Below are 24,710 nucleotides of genomic sequence, written 5' to 3'. Positions count from 1 at the left end.
GCAAAGAAAACAGTAAATTAGCAATAAATATCCAGAACATGAGATGAAGATACTGTAAGTGGGTCCACAGGCTGTGGGAACCATTCAGCAAGTGAAGCTGAGTGAAGTTATCCCCTCCGGTTCAAGAGGCTGATGCTGAGGGTTACTGTCTATTCCTGAAGCTGGTGGTATAGGTCCTGAGGCTCCTGTACCTTCTCCTCAATGGTAGCAATAATAGAGCATGGCCTGGATGTGGGAATCCTTGAAGATGGATGCTGCTTTCCTGTGACAGTATTCATTCTTTACTTGTGATGGACTGGGCCGTATCCACCACTTTTCTGTTCAAGGGGATTGGTGCTTCCATACTAGGCTGTGATGTATTAGGTGATTTTAATTTAACTATAGTAGTTGATTTAAACTTTCCACATATTGACTTGTACTCTGATACCGTAAAAGGACTAGATGGGATAAAGTTTGCCAAATGTGCAATGCTTGATCTCCTATTTGGGAATGAGACAGGTGAAGTGACAGAAGTTTGTGTAGGGGAACACTTTGCAACTGGTGGTCATAATGCCATTAGTTTCAAAGTAAATGTGGAAAAAATATACCTGGTCCATGGGCTGAGATTCTAAATTGGAGAGTGATATGAGAAAGAATTTCTGATATCTTTCTGATGGTACCAGAAAAGAAAAGATCTGGCAAGCATGGATTGGGACAAAGCTTGTATGTGCCTGTCAGAATAAAAAGTAAAGATAACAGGTTTATGGAACCTTGGTTTTCAAGTGATATTGAAGCCTTGGTTGAGAAAAGAAAACAAGGTACATAGCAGATATAGGCAGGCAGGAACAAATGAGAAACTTATGGAGTCAAGGGTGCACAGGTCTTTAGATTTATCATCTTTTCAACAAGCATGAACATCCATTATTAATGTTGTAAGACAAATGTGTACACATGCATCATATTTACTTTAGATGACTGTTGGGAGTAGTGGGTGGTGTGAGTGCAGTACATCCCTGCTTGCATTCCTAATGCAAACTTCTATGCACTGTGCACTCACCTTAACTTCTTCATGCCTCTGAACTGACTTTAGGGATGATTAATTACAAAGACATAAAAACCCATAAAAATATCTGTTGATAACCTGTAAAGGCAAGGCCACCAACAAGAAAATAAACTATCTGAAAAAATTAGCTTGTTGAAGATACGCATCAAGTAAAGGGAGAGATCTGTTACCATCTTTCAAAATACACTAACCAGACTCTTCAAAGCAGTGGTACTCTTCAAAACTCTAACAAGAAACCAAGAATAGGAGATTCTCTTTGGGGAGAAGGAGAGAGAGTAGAAGCTGGAAAGTGTACATAATGAATGAAGTGGTGAACATTACAGCCATAATGGCATCCAAACCTCCATCTCCTACTCTCCACCATTATTATTCATCTTCATACATATACCATGCTGCTGGTCTGACAATGAAAAGGCTACAGGCCACGTAGGGGTCCTGAGTACCACACAATGGTATTGCTGGAAGGTGCAACCTTATTATAGATGTGATCTTGTTCTGTGATACATAATTGGCTAGTATTTCCACCACTCAGTCAAATAGCAAAATTTACACCATATATTCAGTGCACAAAAAAAGTACTTGTCACAATTGACAAGAGTTTTTGGTAATTGTTAGGAAGGGCCATGCATTATGAATGGGGCAAACTCACAAACAACTATATATGGTTAAAAACAGTGCATAAATTAACTCCAAAAATAAATAGCTGTTTCAATTTTGAGACAGATCTGCCAGATCAGTCAGAAATGTTGAAAATGCAATCCTATGATTTATTTAAGCTACAAACAAAAAATATGGGTAGGAAAATATCTTTTCAATTATATTTAAAAGAAAAAAATCACTTTCAGTTTTTATTTCAATTTTCAAGGAAATAGTTACTCTCAAGGCTTCATAAATATGGTATATTTCCTTTCATGCTAATATTGCATTAACATGGAATCATGGAGCAATACAGCACCAAAACACCCTTTTGGCCCATTTCGTCCAGCTGAAGTGAAGAAACTCAATTTCTTCCTTAATGTAATAATAATGGAGTGAATTCTTAACTGGATCTTAAACTCTGCTGGAAGTGATGCAAATAGACTTTTTCTGTCTGGTTTGAAAACTGACTAACATGACTTGATCAGAATCAGAATCAGGTTTATTATCACCTGCATGTTACGTGAAATTTGTTATATTAAAAAAAAGTGAGGTAATGTCCAAATATTCATCTCTCTATGCACATGCTCTGACATCTGCAGAAACATCCAAACAAAATTTCCAGTGTTTAATTTGTATTTTGAGAAGGTTAACTATTACCATCAAAAGTAATAATGGATATAGACACAGCTACCTAAACAGATTGGTACATAAGATGAGGATGCACATTTCATTAGATACACTAACTCCTTAACTAAGCACAACTTCCAAACCACCAAAATAATATTCAGACTTAAAATAATTATTATCCCAGGACTCTGGATTGCATTCATTTTTTTGTCAAAGAAACATATGCTTGTCATTTCTTAGCATTTTACAATGTCTAGGTATAATCCCTTCTAAGTAACCCAAAGACAGATAGCACTTGCAAGAACTGTTTATTCTCCCTGAAGCATCTGCATGAAATTTCAGCTAAAACAACTTTCTAGATAGTATGTGAGAAATTATTCTTCTGTCAGATAAAAAGGCATTGAAAATGTGGGGTTTAAATGCAACCAGAAAGTTTTGAAACAATACAAAAAACTTGTGAATATGACACCAATTCAAAAGATAAGGTGAATCATAAGCACTTGTGCTGTAGATGGAACACACTCAAAAAGGATCTGGATGCATCTGAAGTGATGGTTCTAAGGCAGTGCAATGTGCTGGCTATACAAGGTGGTAAGCTATGGCTGAACAGTAGATGGCTGATTTTACTGGAGAATAGTAGCCCTGTTTTTAATTGGACATTCTAGCACTAGCGTATGTGACTGTTATCAGTTCCTGATAACCCTGGGATTTATTTACTTGCAGGCATTCACAATTAATACAAAGAAACAATAAAATTAATTAAATAATGCACCCAGCAAGATGGACTAACGATCATTGCGCAAAAGACCACAAGCTGTGTAAATACAAAAAAAACCTAATAATAATCATAAATAAATAAGCAATAAATATTGAGAACATGAGATGAAGAGTCCTTGAAAGTGATTCAATAAATTCTGAGAACAGTTCACTAATGGGGTGAGTGGAGTTCTACCCTCTGGTTCAAGAGCTTGACAGATGAGGGGTAATAACTGTTATTGAATCTGGTAATGTGAATCCTGAGACTCCTGTACCTTATTCTTGATGGCAGCAGCGAGAAAAGTGCATGGCCTAGGGGGTGGGGGTCCCTGATGATGGATGCTGCTTTCCTGTGACAGCAGTCTGTATAGATGTGCTCAGTGGTGGGGAGGGCAGTATCCACTACTTTCTTGTATGCATTTCCCTTCGAGCATTGGTGTTTTCATACCAGACTGTGCTGCAACCAGTCAATAGACTCTAACTATAACTATAACCGCATAACTATAGAAGTTTGTCAAAGTTTTAAATGGCATGCCCAAATCTTCACAAACTTCTAAGAAAATAGAGGCACTGCCATGCTTTCTTCATAATGGCGCTTGCATGCTGGGCTCAGAACAGTTACTTTGAAATGATAACAGTGAGGAAATTAAAGTTGCTGTCCCTCCCCACCTCTGATTCCCCCAAAGAGAACTGGCTCATGAAGCTCTAGTTTCCTCCTCTTGAAGTCAATAATCAGCTCCTTGGTCTTGCTGACATTGAGTGATGGTTGCCGTTGTGGCACCACTCAGGCAGATGTTCAATCTCCCTCAGTGGTGTCATCAGCAGAGTTAAGTATGGCATTAGAGCTGTACTTCGCCTCACAGCCATGTGTATAAAGTGAGTAGAGCAGAGTGATAGGTGGACTGAGGAGGGCTGGAGGATGTTGGACAGATCAAGACAGTTAGGGATGTAAAAGGGTGATAGGGGGATGTATGAGAAAAGGAAATAAAAATGGGAGAATCAGGGAGAGGTCCTAAAGATGAGGGTTATCTAAAACTTGACGACTCAATGTTAATTCCATTGTGTTGTATAATGCAGTAGAATATGAGCAGCTAATTCCTCCAGATTTCTTTAGGCCTCACCCTGGCAGTGGGGAAGGCCAAAGATGGACAGGTGTAGGAGATGGAAAGCAAATTGAAATGGCATACATCCGGGAGCTTGGATGGTCATTGTGGAAAGAGCCCAACTACGCTGCAAATTACTCACACAGTCTTTGCATGATCTTACTGATGCGATTGAATGAGGTGCATGCAAATCTTTGCCTCATCTGAAAGGATGTTTTGGTTCCTGGATGGAGGGTGGGAACAAATGTTGCAGGGAAATTGTGAGGAATCAGGAAGGAGTAAGCGGGGATGGATGGAGAGATAAATAATTGAGGGAGTAGCCTCTGTTGAAGGCAGAAAGGAGGAGAATATGTGGCTCATTAAGACTAATACTTAAGTTCTAGAAACAATAATATGAATGCATAAACATTGCACATGTTGTCTCTTATATAAAAACATCATATATTTGACTGTATTTTCTATTGAGATGCATCTTGCTGAGTAAGAAGTTAAACATAAGCTCCAGATAGCCAATTACATCAGTATCAACTATTCTCAAGCCACTCAAGTTTATTGAAAATGACAATGGCACAAGGTATCTGCTGTGATTGAGCAGATAACCTGGCATTTATTACTGCATGTCTTACCAATATGGGGAGAGAGTTGAAAGTACAAGAAGACATAATAAATTGAATAGAATATTGAAATAGAATAGAAATTGAATGTAATATAGAATATATGACTAGTTTTAAATGACCAGTCTGTCTGAGACTACAAGCATTGCCCAGAAATAATACAAGATTGTGAGAGACTCAACCAAGCTTCAACAACTAATATTGGCTGGTGGACCACAATGGCTAATGTAGATGTTAACCAATCTTTAGATTACAACTGACATGTCATTGTAAATTTCATCATCTGATAGGGATTTCAGGTAAGCACAACAATTCATCCATCTGCAATTTTGTAATATAACTATCTACACAAGAAGTATTTGTTCTAATTGTTCTAAGAGTCAATGACCGCTCTAGCAGGGTGTCACCTGATGAGGGTGAGGAAGTTACCAGGCATATGGCTGGGTAACAGCAGAAAGCAGGAGAGTTCTGAATTTCTGAACAATGCCTTGAATAATTTTTTTCCTTTCTTGCTTTTGCAATACTTACTGATCATATATATATGGCTCATCTCTCCCAACTTTATCAAACTCATTCATTCTTCTGAACATCACTATTGACCATTATAAGAAACTTCTCTGTCCGAAGGATAAGTTCCTGAGCTCCCGAGGAGACATCAAATTGTGAAGAGGGAGAGTTTAAAAGAAGTGAGTGGGGGCAATTGACACATTTTATATGCAACAGTTCCAGAGGAGACACCACATTGTGAAGAGGGAGAGAAAGTATAAAGGAAGTGAGTGGAGGAAGTTGGCATATTTTGTGCACCATTGTCCCAGGGAGATACTGGATTACACAGGGAGAAAGAGAGTTAAAAAGAATGGAGCGGAGTACCAAGGAGACATTGGATTGCACATAATTAGACATCTGGCAAGGACAAATATAAAGAAGTTAGATTTAAGCAGAGCAGCCATTGTGAGTGAACTAGTGTTTGAGTGGGAAGTTGAGGCTTTGACTCATCGAGCTATTGGCAAGGACAGGCATAACTGCAGCTAGATTTTTGTTATTATTTATTTTTTAATTCTTTCTTAATGTACATTTAGAAGAGTGGGGATGCCTGGCAAGATAGGTGAATGCTCCTCTCACGGGATGTGGAAAGGTAGGGAGACCTCCAGAGTCCCTGATGATTACACCTGCAAGAAGTCCATCCAGTTGCAGCTTCAGATAAGGAGCTGGAGTTGCAACTGGATGAGTTCTGTATCATTTTGAAGGCTGAGGGGCTGGCAGACAGGACATACACAGAGGTAGTTACTCTCAAAGTACAGGACACAGGCAACTATCAGGAGGGGGAAGGAGATAGGCAGTCAGTGCAGAGAACCCCTGTGGCCATTCCTTTTGATAACAAATGTACCAGTTTAGATACTGTTGGGGAGGATGACGTTTTAGAAGAAAGCCACAAAGGTCAGGTCTCTAGCACTGAGTCTGGCTCTGTGGCTCGGGGGGGGGGGGGGCAAGCCGTATTGAATGGGGATTTATTGTTTAGAGGAACAGAAAGGAGGTTTGGTGGATGAGATTCCCAAATGCTTTGTTGCTTCCCATGTGCCAGGGTTAGGGACATCTTGAATCAAGCAAGAGCCAAAATTGCTCCTCTGGAAGTTCAGATCTATGAATAGAGCCGAGAGAGGTGGGAAGATCATAAATGGATTTTTTGCATCTGTATTTACTCAGGATACAGAGACACAATCTAAAGATGTGAGTCAATGCAGAACTCCGAGGAGGTGTTTGTCATCTTGAGGCAAATTAGGGTGGATAAATCCCCAGGGCCTGACAAGATATTCCCCTGGACCTTGCGGGAGGCTGGTGCAGAAATTGCAGGGGTCCTAGCAGAGATAATTAAAACATCCTTAGCCTTTGGTGAGTTTCTGGAGGATTAGACGATAGCTAACGTTGTTCAGTCGTTTAAGAAAAGCTCTAAGAATAAGCCAGGAAATTATAGGTTAGTGACCCTGACATCAGTAGTGGGAAAGTTATTGGAAGATAGTGTAAGGGACTGGATATAAAAGTATTTGGATGGACAAGGACTGATTAGGGATAGTCAACATAGCTTTCAGTGCTAAGTCATGTCTAATCAATCCTGTAGAGTTTTTCAAGGAGGTTGCCAGGAAATTTGATGAAGAAAAGGCAGTGGAGGTTGTCTATAGGGACAACGGGCTTGACTAGGCCCTGCATGGGAGGTTGGTCAAGAAGGTTTAGTCACTAGACATTCAAGATGAGGCAGTAAATTGGATTAGACACTGGCTTCCCTGATGGAATCAGAGTGGTTGTAGACAGTTGCCTCTCTGACTGGAGGCCCGTGACTAATGGTGTGCCACAAGGATCGGTGCGGGGTCCGTTGCTGTTTGTCATCAACGATTTGCCTGATAATGCGCTAAACTTGATCACCAAATTTGGAAATAATACCAAGATTGTGGCTGTAGTGGACAGCAAGGAAGACTATCAAAGTTTTCGGTGGGATCTGGACCAGATGGGAAAAAGTGGTGAAAAATGGTAGATGGAATTCAATGCAGATAAACACGAGGTGTTGCACTTTGGGAGGATCAACCAGGGTAGGTCTTAGGCAGTGAGCAGTAAGGCACTGAGGAACGTGATAGAACAAAGGGATCTGGGAATACATAGAAACCCTACAGCACAATACAGGCCCTTTGGCCCACAAAGTTGTGCCAAACAGGTCCCCACCTTAGAAATTACTAGGCTTATCTGTAGCCCTCTATTTTTCTAGGCTCCATGTACCTATCTAAAAGCCTCTTAAAAGACCCAATCGTATCCACCTCCACCACCATTGCCAGCAGCCCATTCCACGCACTCACCACTCTCTGAGTAAAAAACTTACCCCTGATATCTCTACTGTACCTACTCCCCAGCACCTTAAACCTATGTCCTCTAGTGGCAACCATTTCAGCCCTGGGAAAAAGCCTCTGAATATCCACATGATCAATGCCTCTCATCATCTTGAACACCTCTATCAGGTCACCTCTCATTCTCCCTGACTCTAAGGAGAAAAGGCAGAGTTCACTCAACCTATTCTCATAAGGCATGCTCCCCAATCCAGGCAACATCCTTGTAAATTGCACCCTTTCTATGGCTTCCACATCCTTCCTTCTTGCAGTGAGGCAACCAGCACAGTACTCCAAGTGGGGTCTGACCAGGGTCCTATATAGCTGCAACATTACCTCTAGGCTCCTAAATTCAATTCCACGATAGATGAAGGCCAATACACCATACGCATTCTCAACCACAGAGTCAACCAGCGCAGCTGCTTTGAGCGTCCTAGGAACTCAGACCCCAAGATCCCTCTGATCCTCCAAACTGCCAAGAGTCTTACCATTAATACTATATTCTGCCATCATATCTGACCTACCAAAATGAACCACTTCACACTTATCTGGGTTGAACTCCATCTGCCACTTCTCAGCCCAGTTTTGCATTCTATCGATGTCCCACTGTAACCTCTGGCAGCCCTCCACACTATACACAACACCCCCAACCTCAACAGCAAACTTACTAACCAATCCTTCCACTTCCTCATCCAGGTCATTTATAAAAATCACGAAGTGTAAGGGTCCCAGAACAGATCCCCGAGAGCCACTCCACTGGTGACCGCCCTCTATGCAGAATATGACCCGTCTGTAACCACTCTTTGCCTTCTGTGGGCAAGCCAGTTCTGGATCCACAAAGCAATGTCCCCTTGGATCCCATGCCTCCTTACTTTGTCAATAAGCCTTGCATGGGGTACCTTATCAAATGCCTTGCTAAAATCCATATACACTACATATACTGCTCTTCCTTCATCAATGTGTTTAGTCACATCCTCAAAAAATTCAAACAGGCTCATAAGGCATGACCTGCCCTTTACAAAACCATGCTGACTACTCCTAATCATATTATACCTCCCCAAATGTTCATAAATCCTACCTCCAAAGATCTTTTCTATCTCACTGGTCTATAATTTCCTGGGCTATCTTTACTCCCTTTCTTGAATAAGGGAACAACATCTGCAACCCTCCAATCCTCCAGAACCTCTCCCATCCCCATTGATGATGCAAAGATCATTGCCAGAGACTCAACAATCTCCTCTCTCACCTCCCACAGTAGTCTGGGGTACATCTCGTCCAGTCCCGGTGACTTATACAGCTTGATGCTTTCCAAAAGCTCCAGCACATCCTCCTTCTTAATATCTACATGCCCAAGCTTTTCAGTCTGCTGCAAGTCATCACTACAATCACTTTTCCATAGTGAATACTGAAGTAAAATATTCATTAAGCACCTCTGGTAATTCCTCCGGTTCCCTACACACTTTCCCACATTTCCATACAAATCCACAATTCCTTGATAGTGGTGTCATAGGTAGATAGGGTTATAAAGAAAGCATTTGGCACATTGGCCTTCATAAATCAATATGAGTAGAGGAATTGGAATGTTATGTTGAAATTGTATAAGATGTTGGTGAGGCCTGATTTGGAGTACTCTGTGTAGTTTTGGTCATAGGAAAGATGTAAGTAAGAGTGAAAAAGAGCAGAGAAAATTTACAAGCCTGAGCTTGAGGACCTGAGTTATAGGGAACAGCTCAATAGGTTAGAACTTTATTCCCTAGAATGTAGAAGAATGAGGGAAAATTTGATTGAGGTATACAAAATTATGAGGGGTAAAAAGGTGAAATGTCTAAGGGGAACATGAGAGGGAACTACTTCTCTCAGAGGGAGACGAGAGTGTGGAACAAGCTGCCAGCGCAAGTGGTGAATGTGAGATCAATTTGAACATTTAAGAGAAATGTTGATAAGATACCGGAATGGAGGGGTATGGTGGGCTATAGTCCAGTTGTAGGTTGATGAGACTAGGCAAATTAATGGTTTGGCATAGACAAGATGGGCTGAATGGCCTGTTTCTATGCTGTAAAGTTCTATTACTATGAGAACAATTCCAATCTCTCTTGTCTCTACAAATAACCAAAGCCACTCAGTATTCTATCAAATTTCTTCTGCACCTGGATGTATGGTGTATAAAACTGAGCAAATGTTCTATAAAGTTTTGGCAGAACTTCCTTGTCTTTGTATTTATTTCTCTATTAACAAACACAAAGACCTCATATGTTTTTTTAAAATTTTCAACTTGTTGGCAGAATTTTAGCTTTTGTGATATGTGGATTTGTCAACATTGGTCCTGCCTGGGGAAGTTATGCTGTGTGGTAAAACACCATGGATGGAAAATGAGAAACAATCAGATAAATGATGGAAATTGAATACAGGAAACAAGAGACACAGAAAGGTACTGTAGTTACAGGGCTGTGAAGATATGTCAAATGCATTCCAAGATGTACCTGGAATGAATTAGATAAGATTTGTTTCAGAAAATAACATTTTTGGAAACAGCATCAAAAGCATAATTTTGGCATAGTTGGAATCGATGATCTTGAATAATAATACCCAAAGCTGTCCGTCACCAAGGTTCTCCTCAGCTGTTTTCTGGCTTTGTTATGAGGTAATTAATTTTACTTTGAGTAGACAATATTTAATTATTAATAATAATTCCATTATTATCATAACTCCCAGCTAAGTAAAAGGTAAAACATATGAACTGACTCTTTCATTTGTTCAGTAATTCCTACCATGTCTGGTGTAACATCAAAATGTTAAAAGTGGCAGAGTCGCAGATAAATAATTCCAGCTGGGAGCAAAGGAAGATTACTACCTTCATTTATTCATCTGTGCTGCACTATTACCAGACACAGGTTTCTCAGTCTCATATTGGTGTGCTCTTACATTTCCATCTTGAGGTGATCTAATGCGGTGTGTTAAATGCTTTGGAATGTTACAATGTCACTGTAACCACATGCCCATTATTTTTGTTGAGTAATCCCAGATTGCTTGACATAACAAAACACAGTGAATTATACCAAAAAATTTTGTCTTCCATTGTTCCTAACCCATTGCAGAACCAGTAAGTCTTATCCAGCTGAATTCTACTTCTGTTGAATACTTTACTTGCTGGTAAGATTGTCTAGAGCAGGGGTTCCCAACATTTTTATGCCATGGACCTCTATCATTAACCAAGTGGTCTGTGCACCCCAGATTGGGAGCCCTGGTTTGGAGAATCAAGCATGGGGGTCCAGCATATATTATTCAGAGTTCCTCATTTCATCTCAATCTTTAAGTATAAGCACCTAGAAAATTCAGTGTTCTGAAAAATAGACTCATTGTCCTCTACACCTGCCTGTTAATCAGCACCCCTGTCAAGAGCAGAAATTTAATCTACAGTTTAAAAAATATTCCAAATCATTTTACATTCACATGGCAAGAGTATGTGAGTGGACTACTCCAAAATGCAGACTGGTTTAATGATTTTACCTGCATCAGTTGCAATGACAGTCAAGACAAACTGTGCTGTTGTTTCTCGATCAAGGCTCGTAACTAGGCTCAACTGCCCATTGGATGTCAGAGTAAAAGCTCCTTCTTCATTTCCACCAACAATTGTGTAAGTCAACTGACTATTTAGCCCTTGGTCATCATCACGAGCTATGACCTACAGAATAAATCCACAGGATGTTAAAGGCTAAGGAAGGAGCCACACTTGATTAAATAGTGGTGCATTAATTAAGTACATCTACCAAATAACTTTAGAAAAGCATATTGTCAGAAAATATGCAGATAAATGTATTACAGATGTTTCTACAACCCAAATTTGTGGACATTGAACTTATGTGCTAATGCTATCAAATTAATTATGCCAATATGATACTAGAAATTGGGGATTATCTACCAGTCAGAGTCAGCCTTGCTTATAATTTCACACTGAAATAAATAATTTATAAAGATTTGTTTATATCTATGTATATATATAGATAGATAGATAGACTGATAAAACTAGAACTTAATGCCCATCTTGGGTTGTCCTAGGAACGTTACCACGAGCTGCTGCAGTCCTTGCTCTTAAGTTATTCCCACCAGAATTGCAGTACTGTTGGGGGTGGGGGGATGCTAAAGGAATGGCAGCGCATTTCCAAGTTTAATTATTCTGTGATATGAAGTACTTGTGGGTGGAGTCAATTCCTATGTAACTACTGGACTTGCTTTTCCAGGTAGTAGTGGTTACAAGGCTGCAGGTTTGAGAAATCTTGTCAATGAACGCTACAGGACATTTAAATATATATGCACTAGAGCTGTCGATGTTTAGGTTTTGTTGCAGAGAGCATCAGTCTTCTGTGTAGCCTGTGCTGATTCTATTCAAGCAAATTAATTATATTCCATTATGTTTCAGATATATCATATAGATGGTGGAATTGATTTGTGTCTAGTCACTTGGCCCAAAAAGACCAGCCAAAGATCTGCATGCTGCACCAGTATTTGTGTGGTCTGATCAGTAATGATGGTTGGAGACATGATTATGGTAATAGCAAGAAACAATGTTCTGATCTTCTCTTTTACATGATCAAATCCTGATGATTTTATGGAATGAACAACTACGTATTTGCCAATCATTAGTCTAAGCTTCGCTGTTGTTCATACTTTGCCACATTTGTGCCTAAGCACAATGATGTTTTTCTAACTGAAACAGCTGGAAGTGAGCTGTGCAACAATCTTTTAGAGTGACTATAAAGATGGTAATAATTCCAGTCATTACTTTCCACTAATTCACAATCGACTAGTCATTTTATTCAGGTACTGTTGGTAGGTTTGTGTCAGTTGCAGGTTCTGATAATGAATCCCACACCTTTCATTAATTTGGCTAAATCTAACATTTATTCGAGGAAGGAGAATCTTTTCAGGGCATTTCAGAGATTAAGCTTTGGGTCACTGATATAGTGATTTATGAACCTGTTGAAAAAATGACTGCACTATGAATACATCCAAATTTTAAGTAGACTTTCCGCGATCTAGGCAATTCAAGATTATAAGTAGGAGGCATGAAAATTAAGTAGGAGCCAGCATGATCTTACTGAATGGCAGAGCAGATTCGACGAGACAAATGGCACACATTTCACTTCTATTTCTTATTCTGAAGAGGCAACCAGCTTTTTCATTTTTTAAGTTTTTCATATGTAATTAGAAACAGTTACAATAATTTCCAACTTTGTGGATTGAAATCAATTTATTTCCTGAATAAACTTGATGTTAATTAAATAACGTTTACCATCATTGTTGTAAAATTCAGCTGTGTGTGCTGCACTTAACACTTGCATAAAATTCTCCGTAAAAGCATGCAACTCATAACACACCTCCTCCATCACTACCATTCAGCGGCGTGAACAACCCTTCTGGGTGAGGCTGTAAATTACGTGCACCTCCTCTAGTCTGGTGTACTGCATTCAGTGTCTGTGATGTGGCTTCCTCTGCATCGATGAAACCAAGCATAGACTAGTTGTCCATTTTATAGAGCATCTGCACTCTGTTCATAAGTAATCTTGAGCTCCTGACTTTGCTACCTGAATTCCCCTTCTCAATTCCATTATCAATCTGACTGTCCCCAGCCTTCTCCACAAAATAGAAAAATTCATAATCAGCTGCAACCCAAGATATGAAGGTTCATTCTTCTTGTTTCATGTAACACACAGCTCCTGTGTCCTTTTCCCACTATTACCAATCTACCCAGGATCTTTGTTTACCCATTTCTATGCATCCCCTCCATGGTTGCACCTGCCATTCATGATATACCTGTCTGACTAATTTCTTCTCCTTTGCCTTACTTTTCCTATCTCCTTCTTCACCTGGTTCCATCTATCCATCATTCCTCCGTAATTCCACATATTACCTACCAGCCTCAGTCTCATCCATCTGGCTCCATCTCCTTATTGTCCTCCCTTTATTGCATTCCACACAACACCGGCCTGTCTGTCTCACCCTCCCTCAACACTCTCAGTCCTGATGCTGAGCCTGAACCCAAAATGTTGAACATCCCTTTGCTCACACCAATGTTGCTTAGCTACCGAGTTCCAACAGTACTTTGCTTTTTTTATGACTGATACCAGTATGATTAACTGTAGTTTAAAATTTTATGATAAATACAAAAAAAGCTGACCAATGCCTGAACAACATACACCAGATTTCATCACAGCATTAATTTTACATAAAAATGGAAGAATCATTGCTGATCAAGAAAAAGATTTATATCAACCAACCTGCAAGATGGACACTGGCAGATTCTGTGCATTTTCCTGCACGTGTACTGTATAGGGTGACAACTCAAAGACAGGAATAAAGTCATTCATGTCGGTGAGATTTATGTTCACTACAGCTGTGGCAGTTTGTGGGCTGCTTCCACGATCAGTTGCATGGACAGTCAGAGAATATGAGGGTCGTGTTTCACGATCAAGTTGCTTAGCTACTGATAGTACACCAGTGACAGAATCAAGTCGAAAATCATTGTTCAGATTTCCACTGGCGATATGGTACCGAACCTGACCATTAGTTCCTTCATCTAAGTCAGCAGCAGTGACCTGTATCAGATCAATCCCACTAAGTGTGTTTTCACTAATTTCAACTTCATAGAGAGCTTGCTGAAAGACAGGAGCGTTATCATTCACATCAAGTACAATAACAGTAATGTCCATTGATGAAGAGAGTGGAGGCTCACCCTTGTCTGTAGCAATCACTGTCAATGTATAATTGGAGACTTCTTCCCTGTCTAGTTCACCAATTAATCGTAGTGTGCCATCTATTGTTCCGATACTGAACTTGTTTGCTGAGTGACTCAGTAATGTATACTCAACGTAACTGTTTGGTCCACTGTCAGGATCAGTGGCTTGAGCTTTATAGACAATAGTGTTCACAGGAGAGTTTTCTTGCATATATGCCATTGTTGAGGAAATAAATCTCGGTGGGTTGTCATTGACATCCAGCAGAATAACAGACACTTGCGCTGTGCTTGTGAGCTTACTTGCAGGCAACAAAGATAAATCATGAGCCATAATTAGCAGGTTGTAGAATGACTGGCTTTCCCGATCTAGCTCTCGCCTTACACTCAGGACACCATTATTGTCAATATTAAAATACTGCAATGAATCACCAGATGCAATGTTGTATTCCAACTGAGAATTCAGTCCTGGAAAAAGAAAAAGAGAAAACATAATGAGCATATCAAGTGTTTAAAAGATGGTTTTGTACAGTGTAATCCAATTGAAATAAGATGACATGTAATCAGTGGAATAGTCTTTTGAGGTGTTTCAAATACTGACTGTCAAACTGTTTATTCAATTATTACTCAATAACATGCAACCCAGGGCATGTTTTACAGCACTTGCACAGATTTCCTAGTGAAAGCCTGAAATTGGGAAATTGGACTGGATGTTTCCTATTGTGATTCAACCTAATGCTCTTGTTATTTACCTCATAAATTGTGCACGTAAAGATGTTACCAACACGCATAGAGCACATAAACAGTCTGCATTATTAATAGACAATTCAACACTGAATATTTCACATGAACACAGTGAAATTATTCTGATTTAAAGTGTTCAACTTCTGAATCCCATTATTCTTTATGATGTAGACCATTCAATCCATTAAGTTGATGCTGGCTTTCAGAGCAACTACAACCACCACAACACCAACCCCACCCCCCCACCACCAGATTTTCCTATCATGGAATTTCACCAGGGACAATTTACAGTGGTGAGTTAAGCCCCCACCTAGCATGCCCTTTGGAGGTGGCAGCAAACTATTGCACCAGGAGAAATCTATGCAGTCATAGGGGAAAAATGCTCACTCCACATATTCAGCACAGGAAGCCATGATTGCATCCGATTACTGGAACTGTGACACAACAGCTCTATCTGTAACATTACTCAAACAGCTTTAAATAATGTACAGTCAAGTACACAGCTGAGAATTTTTCTCTCGTTTCTGAAACTTACAAGGAAGCAAATTAAAAAAAAACACACTAGAAACACTCTGATGGGGGAAACATTTAACCAATATTTTAGGGTGACAATATTTAATCATGGTCAATGGCTATTTCTCTACAAATATTGCCTCACCTGCTGCGTATTTCCAGCATTTTTGGCTTTAATTTCAGATCTCCAGCATCTAGCCTTTTTGCTTTTAGATCACTAAAACTCTCATTCCTGGCTCTGTCATTTCCATGCTTTTTCCAGTGATCTTGGTGACCTGAAAGCACCATGAGCTCCACCTCAACATGAAATATAACACTTGTGTCTCATCTATTACAAAGCTCCATTCACCTACAATGCTTTTATCTTCCTCTGGTACCTCAATTTCAAACACTTTTGCCTTCATTCATCCCGTACTTAATCACTTTCTTTAGAACACTATATTCTTGATCAAAGTCTTCTGACATAAATATCTCTCAAGCTTCACCTTTCTCTTGGGACACCTGTATATTAATTGAAATAGCAATTAACAACCGACCCTGCAATTCCATCTTTCCCACCTTCATTCCTCTACCAGAAGTGCATAATTTAACTGCAATATTAATTTTTATAATGTAACATATGGGCATAGAAAATGCATGCTAATAAAATGGCTCTCTCCGTGTGTCTCTATCCTTTCCCATTGTTAAGATCTTATATACATACACTAAACCTGATTCTATATGTACGTGAAGAAAACTGAGGAATTACTGCATATTTTAATGTTACTTATTCAGGTTATATATTTATTCCCTGTAAACCCATTAATTCAGCATGTTCTAGCCCTAGCAAACATTTTTCCACCATTGACTTGACCTTACCTTCCATTCCAGACCCTTTCTACTTACATTATTGACATTCTGATGCCCTCCACCAATCTGAAAATTTCCAATCCCTTGCACCCAATGGGTTCATCTTTGGTGTGGATGTTTGAGCCCTTTAGACTTTCATGCCACATCAGGAAGGTCATAAGGCTTCACTTTCCTTTTCAAAAGGAAGTCCAAATAGGTCCCTTCGAAGCACACATTCATCTGAGCTGATCTTTCTGCTCAACTTTCTTATTTCTAGATTATTTATCCCTTTCAAAATTTTGTATATTTATATAAGATCTCCTCCTATTCTTCTGAATTCCAGAGAGTATAGTTTCAGGAGACTCAATGTCTCCTCATAGGTTAACCCCTTCTTCTCTGCAATCAAACTGGTGAACCTCCTCTGGACTACCTCCAAAGCCAGTATATCCTTCTTCAAGTATGGAGACCAGAACTGCACAAAGTACTCCAGGTGCAGCCTCTGATGATGGTTTCAATCCTGTCCATATTTAATTAGAAATAATTTCTACTCACCTATTAATAAATGCTGGATAACTGGTCAGATGATTTAGAAATAAATAATTAAGGAATGAAGTGAAGGAATGAGGTAAAATAACATACATGGAGAATGGAGAAAATTACAGTTTTTTGATGCTATTGTTAAGTGGTAGCACATAGAATAGATGGTCAATGGATAAGTTATTAGCTGCAGCAAAGAAGTCATTGCTGTTTTTCTGAATCTCACAGATTAGAAAAGGAAGGAATGGGATGAGTGATGTCTCATTCAACTGGGTAATGGTTCAGAAAAGCAGCAAAAAGAAATCTACAAGGTGAAAAGGAGAATGCAGAATTTTAAATGCAAAACTAGAATTCTTTTTCCTTAAAAGCCTGCTAAACTTGTTTTGTTCAAGTAGTTTGTTGAACTGAATTGATACACAACATGACAAAAATGAAACTTTAGTGACAAAACTACTTTTAAAATATTCCCTTTTTGGGTCTGAAGTAACACTTATTTGTCAGTAATTTATTACACAATATTAGAGTAAACTCAAATCAAGACTGGACAGCAACTACAAAATGTTAGAGCACCTGCTTTACTCCAGCTATAATAAGAACTCAGCACAGTCTTTTAAAAATAAGTCTCTGGAATTACATCTATAAATATCTTTGCCTCTTCATATATAGCGTTAACCAAACTTTAATAATCTTGAATCCTAATAACCTCTGGTTTGATGTTAATTTTGGTCTGAATATATTACAGCAAGACATCTTGAGCATTTCTCTGTAATCAGCTGTTACTGGAGTAAATCCAGTGCTATTATATCAGAATTATTTATCATCTATTTTGACTAACAGTACAATTTGATTTGAATGCAACCATCACTCTACATTGAAGACACAGCTTTAGTTACAAGACCACTGATACTACCAGTCACTAGTTTTAAGTTGAACAAGTGTTTTATTGTTGTAAATGATTTGTTCACATCCAAATCCACTCATACATATCCATCGTTACTAATGCCAGATTCTTGTATGTAAACCTATTGCATACATTCAGTAGACTGTGGTTCACCTGGTGGTGGAATAAATTGCTAGATTTTCTGGGAATGTTATGCCATGCCATACCAGTTCTATTGCCATTGTTTTAACATGAAAAAGCTGTGTCTTCCTATCTATTTCATAAGGACTAACAGTTTTTTTTTAATGCAGCTTTCACTTTAGGATTAAAATGCAATGATGTTTAATACAAGCTGGAGCACTTTTACTTTATCTAGTTTTACTGTGTGTTCTCTAAAATTGCAGAAACACTAATAAGATATTGGGAGATATAAATTAACCCTCAATATAAGTATTTGCTGAATTAAAATTAATTTATTAAAATCTGATTACAACAATCACGTACAACAGATTATATACTTTGTACTTAGCTGGTGTGTTCTTAAAACACATGTGTCACACATTCTCATCTCTAATATTTATTTCTGAAATAAATCTGACTACCAAGAAATTGAACTACATTAAATACAATGACAAACTGTAAGGACTCACATGCTGCAAATCTAGAAAATTGACATTGGATTAAAAAAAACCTTGTAATTAGCTTTGCTTCAAAAATTAAAATGAAATTGAAGATTTTTTCTCTCTCATCGGACCTTGCTGCAAACAGCAAACTCCCTAAACATTGCATATTTGAAATGTAATCCACCAGAAGTCTCTCAAATTCTGCAAGTGACTTTATAATGTAGTTGCCCTATTGAACTCAGAAACAATTCTTTCTCTCAGTAACACTACAGCTTCTAAAGATCTTAAATAATGCAGAGAGATTAGTAGATTAACCCTTTCTGAATTTGGATATTACCATCCTTCTTCAACTATAAATTTCTTGAAAAAAATATAACAAACAGAAATCAGATTTAAGCAATTACAAACTTTAAGCAAAATAAAATATCTGTCATCCCCAGAGGGACATCAGTTATCTTTTTATTGCTCTCAGCTCTCTTGGTGGGCTCAAAAGTTAAACAATTAAAATGGCATAAAACTGCCTTGCAAAGTTCAGCTGACTTCTCATTGACCTCATCCCCATGTGTTGCAATTCTATCTTTTATAAAACAAATGTTCTAAATATAATGGATATAATTAGCAATTACACATCTTTAAGTCGGTCCAGAATGGCCAAAACACCATGATATTGGCATAATATGCACATTGTTTATGGTACAGCATATATCTCTGAGACGTGATGGTATAGAACTTTTTTTTTGTTATCATCTTGGCAAGATTCAGAAGCTTTTGCACAAAGGAGTTGTCAGTCTGAATGGCAAACTTGTGTGACAATAGGACTTGTGTATTCCTGTCAAATGTGTTTTTTCAGCAGTTGTACCACATGTGCAATCTGAGATCCATCACAATATTTACAGCTGTTTATTTTGTAACCAGAAGAATTGCTTACGCTCTTCAGTCATGCAGGACTGAAGAACATTTCCACTGTCAATGTTTTGCTGCTGATTTTGGTATTTATTTTTGTTCTGTACCACACAACCACATGAGTTTAAAATAAAAGCTTTGCTGAGATAAAGAAAATAATTGGAAACATGTATAATATATAATATTAGCAGTTAACAATCATTGCTACTTTAAAGATGTATACTGATTTTAAAGAATGTATTGTTACGTCCGTAGCCCCCTCCTTTGTGAGAATCGCAAGATTACTGTTGGGTTGGGTAAAGGGGCCCAGGAAATGAGAATGGGACGTGCAAAATGCCTCATTTCCCTGGCGATGTAAAGCTACGGGACACGGCTATTGTCTCCAGAAGACCAAGTTGTGTATTGAGTACTGTACTATTCATTGAAGCCCCTCAGGGGATGACCAGATTGGGCTGGTTGAGGGATTGCATCATCCCAACCTGATTGACATCGGAGACCCCATGAGGAAGTATAAACGGGGGTCTGGGGAACAACCCCTTCAGACGGACCAGAAGAAACGTTAAGCGACCACGTAACAGCAGGAAGTCATCTGAAGGAAGCCACGTGCATTCCATCCCGTGGCTGGAATTGGTGGCTGAAACCACGGGAAAACAGCTTTTAGCTAACAATGGGGAAGCCCGCTCCCCTGACTCAACGGATCGGCATCTTAAAAGACCTGGGGCAAGTTTAAACTGCATCACTTTTAAACCCAACAACGCTGCAGCTTGGATGAACTGATAGTGACTGTTATCTTTCCATCGGACAATACATTAACCCCTAGACAACGATAGAGCTATTTCTTATTGGTTATTATTATACCCATGCTTAGATTTAGTATTGACGACGTATATTATCTGTATGTTTGCATTAATCTTATTTTTGTGCCCTTTATTAATAAATACTTTTAAAAATAGTACCATCAGACTTCAACAGACCTCTCTATCTTTGCTGGTAAGTGATCCAGTTACGGGAATTCGTAACAGTATCATGAGAATAACTGCTGTCTGTGACTGCATAGCATTGTTTGGTGTGGCAAGCTCCAGATAGTCTCTTGATCTCAATGGAGAATACCACAATTAAAAAATGCTGTATCGATGCTATAAGCTTTTTTCCTACTAGTTAATTAACTACTTTTATTTTTGGCTCGAATACACAATTATATCTTGTGTAAAACAGGAAAACTGAACGCTATGTGTGATCCTTCCTAATTGAGATAATACATGGGCACAAGTGACAGGTAAGCTTTAAGATTCAACTGAGGTGGGGATATGAACCAAACAAGAGATTCCGCAAGCTGCTAGATAGCCTGGCAAGTAATTTATCAAAAGAATGGAAACAATGGAAGTGAGAGGTAATGGTGTTTATTGATATGAAAGAAAACTAGAACAGATAAAAATAAAGAAGTTTCTGTACTGCATTGTCTCAAGGATAGAGACCAAAGAATACATTAAATACACATGACAACAACGATTTTGCTTCCTGAATACTTTAGAATGTATCTTATGGATTTTGGGCTGCTGATCATGAAAATCATCATGAAATTTCCCTATCACACATTGTTTTTTTTAAATAGCCTACATTTGTTATTTCACTTCATAATTCAAGACAATTAAAATATTGCCCACAATATCAGCTGACAATTTCTTGTCCAGGCATGCCTAAGCAGGCTGGGAATGAGACAGGCAAGACAGGCTATAAAAGCATCATGCACACACTGATCGATGCATTGCGCTTACACTTGTATCACGTTGTGATCAAGTTGATGCACATGCTCTACACACATAGCATATTTGGGTGTACTCATTATAATACAGCAATTGTATTTTTAAGTGTATTTGTGATAGTAAAATAACTCACCAATGTTGCAACAGCCGTGATCCTGGATGTTATATTTGTGGTGAGAAGATGCTTAAATCTCAAAGAGTGTGACTCCTCTTACCAAAAAAACCTATAAGCTCTACTTTGGGTACAGAAGTAGCAACCAAGATAAAGCCTGGGGTACTCACATTAGAGCTTCAAGTTTGGCTCAGGGGTACTCAGAAGTCAATGCTGTTTGTTGTCTCGATGGTATGGCGAGAGCAGTAGGATCGTGTGACACACTACTAAATCTGTTTCACCAGTGTCTCTGATTTTTTTGCTAAAAACAAGAAACCCATTGAAGAAACCCTCACCTTCCTTCAGTCACAGGACCTGTGCAGTATGATGACAGTCTTCCAGTACTGAAGCTACAAAGGGCATGGAGTCTAGAGGAAGCAGATGGAGATGCCATGATGCATGAGCCAGGAATGGAAAATGACATTGATACCGATTAAGATTTGGAACCTTTCATGTCAAGTGAACCTCATCTGAGAACTCAATCTGAATTAAATGACCTGGTCAGAGACGTAAGTTTGTTAAAGGCAAAAGCAGAATTGTTGGGTTGAAGACTGCAAGGATGGAATCTGTCACAGGCACAAAAAAATTCCACGAAGGAGTTTGATATTTGAGACAGATGTTTTCCAGAATAACTGATGCCAAGATTAAGGAAGGTATTTTTGTTGGTCCGCAAATGAAACAGGTAATTAATGACAGGCAATTCAACAAACTTCTAATGAGACTGGAGAAAATTGCATGGAAGGGATTCAAGGATGCTGTTGAAAATTTTTTTGGCAACTACAAAGCACCAAACTATGTGCAGCTGGTTTAACAACATGCTTCAGTATACAAAACTATGAAGTGCAACATGTCACTAAAGATTCACTTTCTGCATCCCTATTTAGACTTCTTTCTTGCAAATCTTGGCACTGTCAATGATGAGCATGGTGAAAAGGCTTCACCAGGACATGGAGAAACAGTTTAAGGCAACTGGGATGCATCATGCTGACTGATTAAAGTTGGACATTTATTGCACTGTTATGCAAATAAACGTATATCAATAAAAGTTAATTTCTTGTTTCTCCAAACAGTCGGAAATTATATTTGTGTTCAACTTCAAGCAGTCTATCATAACCACAAAAATTTCTGAGGAAGCAACACTTTCAAAAAAAATTTGCTGTCCAGTCATATTTTACATGCACATTACAACACATCTAGAAATAAAAATAGTTGACTGCTATCACATGCAATGAAGAGCAAAGAGAAATAACCTTTTGATACTTTCTTAATTAATGGAAAAATATTCAGCATATTGGAAGGATATGTTCAGTAGGCTTTGGATTATCTGTCAAACCCAAAATCACAGCTCATGAGAAAGTTAACTCTGGAAAGCATGCATAGCAGCAGAGTTATACCAAGAAGTTAGAAATGTTTGATGGGTAATAACAGGAAACACATGCAGTGAAGTGTGAGGCAGATGGCTGAAGAGGTAAATACAGCAAGGATTGCTAAGATACAGTATTACAAACACTGTGGATGACTACATGAGTGGCTATGAAGAAACATCCAGCATATGTTAAAAAAGTATGATACAGATTACTAGATGCACAATAAAAAGCGTATCAAAATTCCAAGCAGTGACTACAGTAGAGATAATAATCACTGGCATACCTACTCATCTTAACAGGTGTTGAAAATTCAAATGAAGGCTGAGAATTTGCCTGGACTCCGGGGATCGTAATAGTTCCTTGATGAGGAAATATTATGATGATAGAAAACATTTGCCAGGCCTGAATCCAGCTACAATGCTCATTGTACTGGAAGTAAAAATGAGGTCTGGCATGCAGAGCACAATGAGAAGAGTACACATTTACAGTGCTTCAATACATCTTTTAAGTCAACACAGTACTGGGGAATCTCAGTGAAGGCTGTATGGGGTAAAGACTAAATCAAATGATATTGTGGTCTTTAGAGAATGCAAAGCAGTGGAAGAAACATAACTAAATGCTGACAGCAAAACAGAAGCAATATATACATAATTCTGGAAGAACTCAGCAGGCCAAGCAGAATCTACTATATGGAAAAGAGCAAACAGTTCACATTTCAGGCCAAGACCATTCATCAGCAAAACAGAAAATGCTAAAAATACATAGCTGGTCAGAAAATATTTATAAAGGAGTAATGTTTCAAGTTCAGGACACTTTGTACATCTGCTTGAGTGTTTTCAGCATTTTTATTTCAGATTTTCAACATCTGCAGCTTTTTCACGTTGAGATCCCCAGTCAGCATATGCAGGGAGAAACAGCTGATTTTAATAGCCTCTGCACAAGACTGCTCATTATTTCTTGGACAGATGCATTACAGAAGGCTAGATTATTAATATAATAGGCTGACTGAAATAGCTTGGCTTTTTTAGTGAAGCCACTTCACCCATTCTCTACATTTCTAGCAAAGTGATAATGTATAGAAACCAACCAACCAATCCTGTGAGAACATTACAAAGTTGTCTGCTCTGGACTGCAACCCATGGTCAGTGATCACCCTCCTTGCTGATGCCATTTCCAGCAAAATGTCCATTGATTCCCAACAAATGGCCATTTTTTAAGAACTTGTTTACAATTTTAAAAAAATCCATCATCATTTCTCCATCTTGGTGAAACAGATCTAGCCTGGTGCATGTCAAGAACTAAATGAGAATAATTTTTTTTTTAAACTGGAGATTCAAAGATTCAAAGAACATTTACTAAAAAAAGACTTTACAAATTATACAAACCTGAGATTTGTTTGATTGCAGGTAACCACAAAAAAAGAAACATTAAAGAAGCCCAATTAAAGAAAAAAATAAAAAGACCAACACCCGATGTGCAGGAGAAAGGGAAAAAAAAAACACAAATCATGCAACCAATTGAAGTGAACAACAACCTCCCAAACCAAATTGAATCCTCAAATCTGAATCCTGGAGCAGTCCGGAACAGGCGCTCAAAGCCTTTCCTACCAGTTCATCATATTAACAAGCCCAGAGCTGGCGCAGTCTACATACCCTTAGCGCCAAGAAGAGGAGTGACCATCACAGAGAGCAAGTGAAATTGGGTCTTGCCTCTGATCTTAATACCCTGCCTTTTCAGTCTATCTGGGCTGGCATTTAAATTGACAAAACAATGGAATAGCGAAAGGGTCCAGTGTCCTGGAGAGAGGAGTGAACATCGCAGAGAGTGAGAGAAGTCAGCTCTCACTACTGATCAGGACTGCCATTTAAATTGTCTAAACAGTAAATTGTACCTTGCACTAGAGTCCAGCTACTGTGAAGGACTTGGGGCCTAGATGACGACGCTCAGTGACTCACACTGGGCACAGATTTCACTGCCCATATCTGCAAGTCTTGTATTTTACACAGGGTCTCATTCATTA

At 38.8% G+C, this 24,710-nt stretch overlaps 1 protein-coding gene across 1 annotated transcript in view; it reads right to left on the bottom strand.

Annotated features, from left to right (window-relative positions):
* The window catches only part of fat4 (FAT atypical cadherin 4), a 363,920-nt gene that overhangs the window by 144,041 nt on the left and 195,169 nt on the right, over nucleotides 1-24,710 (bottom strand). Inside the window, exons 6-7 of the mRNA XM_059965100.1 lie at nucleotides 13,927-14,849; nucleotides 11,159-11,333 (exon numbers count right to left, since the gene is read on the bottom strand). Coding sequence (XP_059821083.1) covers nucleotides 11,159-11,333; nucleotides 13,927-14,849 — 1,098 coding nt within the window. The remainder of the gene's footprint in view (nucleotides 1-11,158; nucleotides 11,334-13,926; nucleotides 14,850-24,710) is intronic.

The sequence above is a fragment of the Hypanus sabinus genome, chromosome 3 (assembly GCF_030144855.1).
Source record: "Hypanus sabinus isolate sHypSab1 chromosome 3, sHypSab1.hap1, whole genome shotgun sequence".
Lineage (NCBI taxonomy): Eukaryota > Metazoa > Chordata > Chondrichthyes > Myliobatiformes > Dasyatidae > Hypanus > Hypanus sabinus.
Note: the sequence above shows the minus strand (reverse complement) of the source record. Positions and strands in the feature narration are given on the sequence as shown.